The sequence below is a fragment of the Triticum urartu genome, chromosome 7A (assembly GCF_056163025.1).
Source record: "Triticum urartu cultivar PI428250 chromosome 7A, HENAU_Tu73, whole genome shotgun sequence".
Lineage (NCBI taxonomy): Eukaryota > Viridiplantae > Streptophyta > Magnoliopsida > Poales > Poaceae > Triticum > Triticum urartu.
In genome coordinates this window covers 148,439,987-148,443,729 of record NC_141879.1, presented here as the reverse complement: position 1 = coordinate 148,443,729, position 3,743 = coordinate 148,439,987, and the positions used below count along the sequence as shown (strand labels likewise).

At 45.4% G+C, this 3,743-nt stretch overlaps 1 protein-coding gene across 1 annotated transcript; it reads right to left on the bottom strand.

Annotated features, from left to right (window-relative positions):
- Nucleotides 1-271: 271 nt before the first annotated feature.
- On the bottom strand, nt 272-2,950 carry LOC147958673 (uncharacterized). The gene is made up of 5 exons (XM_087532244.1): nt 2,705-2,950; nt 2,099-2,542; nt 1,858-1,978; nt 1,664-1,773; nt 272-1,393 (listed from the first exon to the last, which is right to left on the bottom strand). Exons 1-5 carry the CDS (start codon nt 2,948-2,950, stop codon nt 272-274), a joined length of 2,043 nt encoding a protein of 680 aa, XP_087388370.1.
- Between the last annotated feature and the right edge of the window lie 793 nt (nt 2,951-3,743).

Genomic DNA, 3,743 nt, shown 5'->3' with positions numbered 1-3,743 from the left:
TCCTTTTAATAACAAATGGTGCTCTAGACAGATATGATCTCCACCTATCTACTGCCATCATAATAGCGAGGAACTATTTTTCATAAATTGAAGTTTTTTGACTGGCCACTCCCAATGCTTTACTGTAGTAAGCCACAGGGTGACCCTCCTGAGTAAGTACTGCTCCCACTCCAGTGTTGCAATCATATGTTTCCATTGTAAATGTTTTGTTGAAATCAGGAAGGGCAAGTACTGGAGTAGTTGCCATAGCATTCTTCAACAATTGGAAAGCCTACTGAGCAGATTCAGACCACAGAAATGCATGTTTCTTCAGCAATGTAGTCAGAGGTTTGGCAAGCAGACCATAGTTCTTGACAAATTTTCTGTAATATCCAGTTAATCCCAGAAATCCCCTCAATTCAGTGACTGATGTGGGAACATTCCAATTCACCATAGCTTCTGTCTTTGCTGGGTCAGTGGCCACTCCTTGATCAGAAATAATGTGGCCCAAATATTCCATAGTTTGTTGTGCAAAAGCACACTTGCTTTCCTTCACATAGAACGGGTGCTTTTTCAGAAGATCAAACACAATCTGTAAGTGCTCTAGATGTTCCTCAAAAGTCTGACTGAACACCAGAATGTCATCCATAAACACTAAGAAAAACTTCCTGTTTGATCCTTCAAACACAAAATTCATAACACATTGAAATGTTCTAGGAGCTGTGGCCAGTCCAAATGGAACAACTCTGAACTGAAATTGGCCATGGTGAGTTTTAAATGCAGTCTTGTGCTCATCTTCCTCCTTCCTCCTGATCTGGTGATACCCAGCTCTCGGGTCTAACTTGGAAAACCACTTGGAGCCTCCTAATTCATCCAATAGCTCATCAATCATAGGCAAGGGAAATTTGCTCTTGATTGTTAAATCATTCAACCTTCTATAATGCACACAGAATCTCCAAGTTCCATCTTTCTTTTTCACCAGCAACACAGGAGAAGCAAAAGGACTTATACTAGGAGTAATCAGCCCTGATTGCAACATTTCAGAAACTTGCCTCTCTATTTCATCTTTGTGCAGAGGAGAATACCTGTATGGTCTACAGTTTATTGGTACAGCATCAGGTTTTAAGTGGATTTCATGATCCAAAGCTCTGTGAGGAGGAAGTGTTTTTGGTTCTTGGAATACTTCTTTGTTTCTATCCAAGATCTGTTGCACTGCAGGAGGAATTTCCACAACTGGTTCCATAACAATGCGGTTCAGAAGTGCTGTTGCCCACACATCATTACCCTTTTCCCATTTAAGTAGTTGCTCAGCTGAAATTTCCTCAATATGGTCTTGCTGCACTGGCAACACACCGTGCAGTCTGACCTCATGCCCTTCATACTGGAATTGTATCCACTTTGCTGCCCAATGACACTGCATAACGCCCCATTGTTCAAGCCAATAAATACCCAGAATAATGTCATGCCCACCCAGTGGAAAAACATGCATAGGACTGGTGAAACTATGCCCCTGCAACCACCAGGTTAATTGAGGAACACATTCAGTGCAATTAACCATATTTCCATTAGCCACCCTGACCTGCATTGGCACTGGTAGTTGTGTTGTTGTTACTGTAATTCTGCTCAATAAAGCATGATCCACAAATGAGTGAGTATTGCCTGAATCTACTAAAATGAGAACAACCTGATTCCCAATCAATGCCCATAACTGAATTGTTCTTGGGTGAGGTGCTCCTGACAAAGCTGTTGCTGAAATAGCTGCACAGTTCCCATGGCTGTCTGTCACAAGAGCATCTAATACCGCATCAGAGATAATATCGTGAGGATCCACAATTTCTGCATCCTTGAGTTGACCTGTTGGAGCTTTGGGCTAGTTACATATGTGACCCGGCATGAATTTCTCTCCACACTTATAACATAACCCATTAGCACGTCTGTACTCCTTGAGCTGCTTCGCTTTCCACAAGTCGCCCGTGGCCAGCTGAGGTTTACCGTCATTCTTTGTATAAGAACTTTTAGAGAAAGGTGGTTTAGGAAGTTTGTGTTGAAGCAACAATCCTTACTGAACTGATGCATACAAAGCAGCCATTTGCACTGTTGTAGGTATTTGAACTTCTACCCCAGCTCGCAGTTCATCCTTCAGTCCCATCACAAATCTAGTGACTAGAAAAGTGTCACTGATTGTCGGCTCATACAACCTGACTGTATACACCAAGTGCAGGAATTGGAGCTTGTATTCTTCGACAATACCCGTTTGCCTGAGCAGCATCAACTCTTTCATCTTCTGACGGTAAACATCCACATCAAACTCCTTCAGAATGGCCTCACAGAATTGTCCCCAAGTGTGAAACGCCGCAGTCTGCTTGAACCCTTGATACCAGTGTGCAGCGTTATCCATGAGATACAGAGAAGCAGAAGTGATCTTGAAGTTTTCAGGTATGTGATATAGCTGGAAGAAAGCCTCGCATCTATCCAACCAAATCCGCACATCCGAACCATCAAATCGTGGAAAATCCATCTTAGGCATCCACTGGCGCTTGTTACCATTCTCCTCGACTGCGAACTGTACCGGTAACTGAACTACAGACAGTGGAGCAGGTACCTGAACTAGTGGTGGTGGAGGTGGCTGCCTGAACCGCGGTCCTGCACCGAGAATCCCATCTGAAACCTCAGATGCAGTGGGCGAAGAACTCTCGCCCTACCCCGTGGCCTTGTCTCCTCTCACCGCATGAAGCTGCCCCTGCTGCACTTGCCCTAGTGTGTCGCAGGACATATCCACCTTGACCTGTACTTGATCCAGACGCGCCGATTGCTCTGTGAGCTTCGCATCCAGTGATGCCAGTTTTGCGCAGATGTCATCCAATTTGCTCTGGTTTTCGTGGAGCATGGTGAATTCCTTGAGCATCCGCTCCTTGAACGCCTCCATCTCATCCGCCAGGAACCTAGTCTGTGGATTAGGCTTGAATGTCATTGTGGCGGCGGCTTCCCCCAAATCAACCCACCTCAGGTCCGGAATTACTCAGATCGAGCCCGAGAGCGATCTAAAACCTTCGCGTCGGATTTGCTGGGTACGAAGTGCGGAAAAAAATTTGGGCGCGTGGACGGAAGCGGTGGCTCTGATACCAGACTTTCATGACCTAGGGTTGGACGGGATCGTCACCGGCGAGTGGAAGAGAGTTTCAGGCAAGACAGAATTCGAAATCGCCGGAGAGGAGGAAGAGGCAGTAAGGAGGAGAAGAGAGGAGCCAGCGGCTCAGATAGTTTTCTATTTCATTTTTGATACCTCATCCACACGTCGCCTGGCTGGTTTATATCCACCAGTCCAGCCTTCACTTAACACGGCCTATGGCCCAACTATTACAAGGCTGAAGCCCACTTACCCACTCAACACATTTAAACACTCCCGCGCCTTGATTACGCCTTCTTCATTACCTGTTTGGGCCTTCTCCCTTGGTCGACGCTCATCGTAAGCACTGCAATACTTCCAAAATAAAGGAGAGGACATATCTTAAAATGACGAGTTAACTATGATGTTATAAGCCTAAGTGCTATCATATATAGGAGAGTTGCCATATGTGGCCGATCGCCACAATAACTTCTAATATAGTGATCAACACGCAAAATTGCATTCTATCAGAGGAGACATATGCCTTGTAATCGCCATATACTACGAAGCTCGGTTAAAAAATGAACTCATAACCTCCACGCCAACGACCTCCACGGGAGGGAAGCTTCTTCTTCCTCTTCGCGCCATGAGCGGGTTT

Bases quoted from the DNA above. Each gene is read 5' to 3' on its own strand.
- LOC147958673 (XM_087532244.1), bottom strand. From the start codon at position 2,950: ATGACATTCAAGCCTAATCCACAGACTAGGTTCCTGGCGGATGAGATG. The intron at 1,979-2,098 runs GTAGAAGTTCAA...TCTTATACAAAG, and splicing joins AGGATGAACTGCGAGCTGGG to AATGACGGTAAACCTCAGCT. The intron at 1,394-1,663 runs GTTGTTCTCATT...GGCGTTATGCAG, and splicing joins GGGCATTGATTGGGAATCAG to TGTCATTGGGCAGCAAAGTG.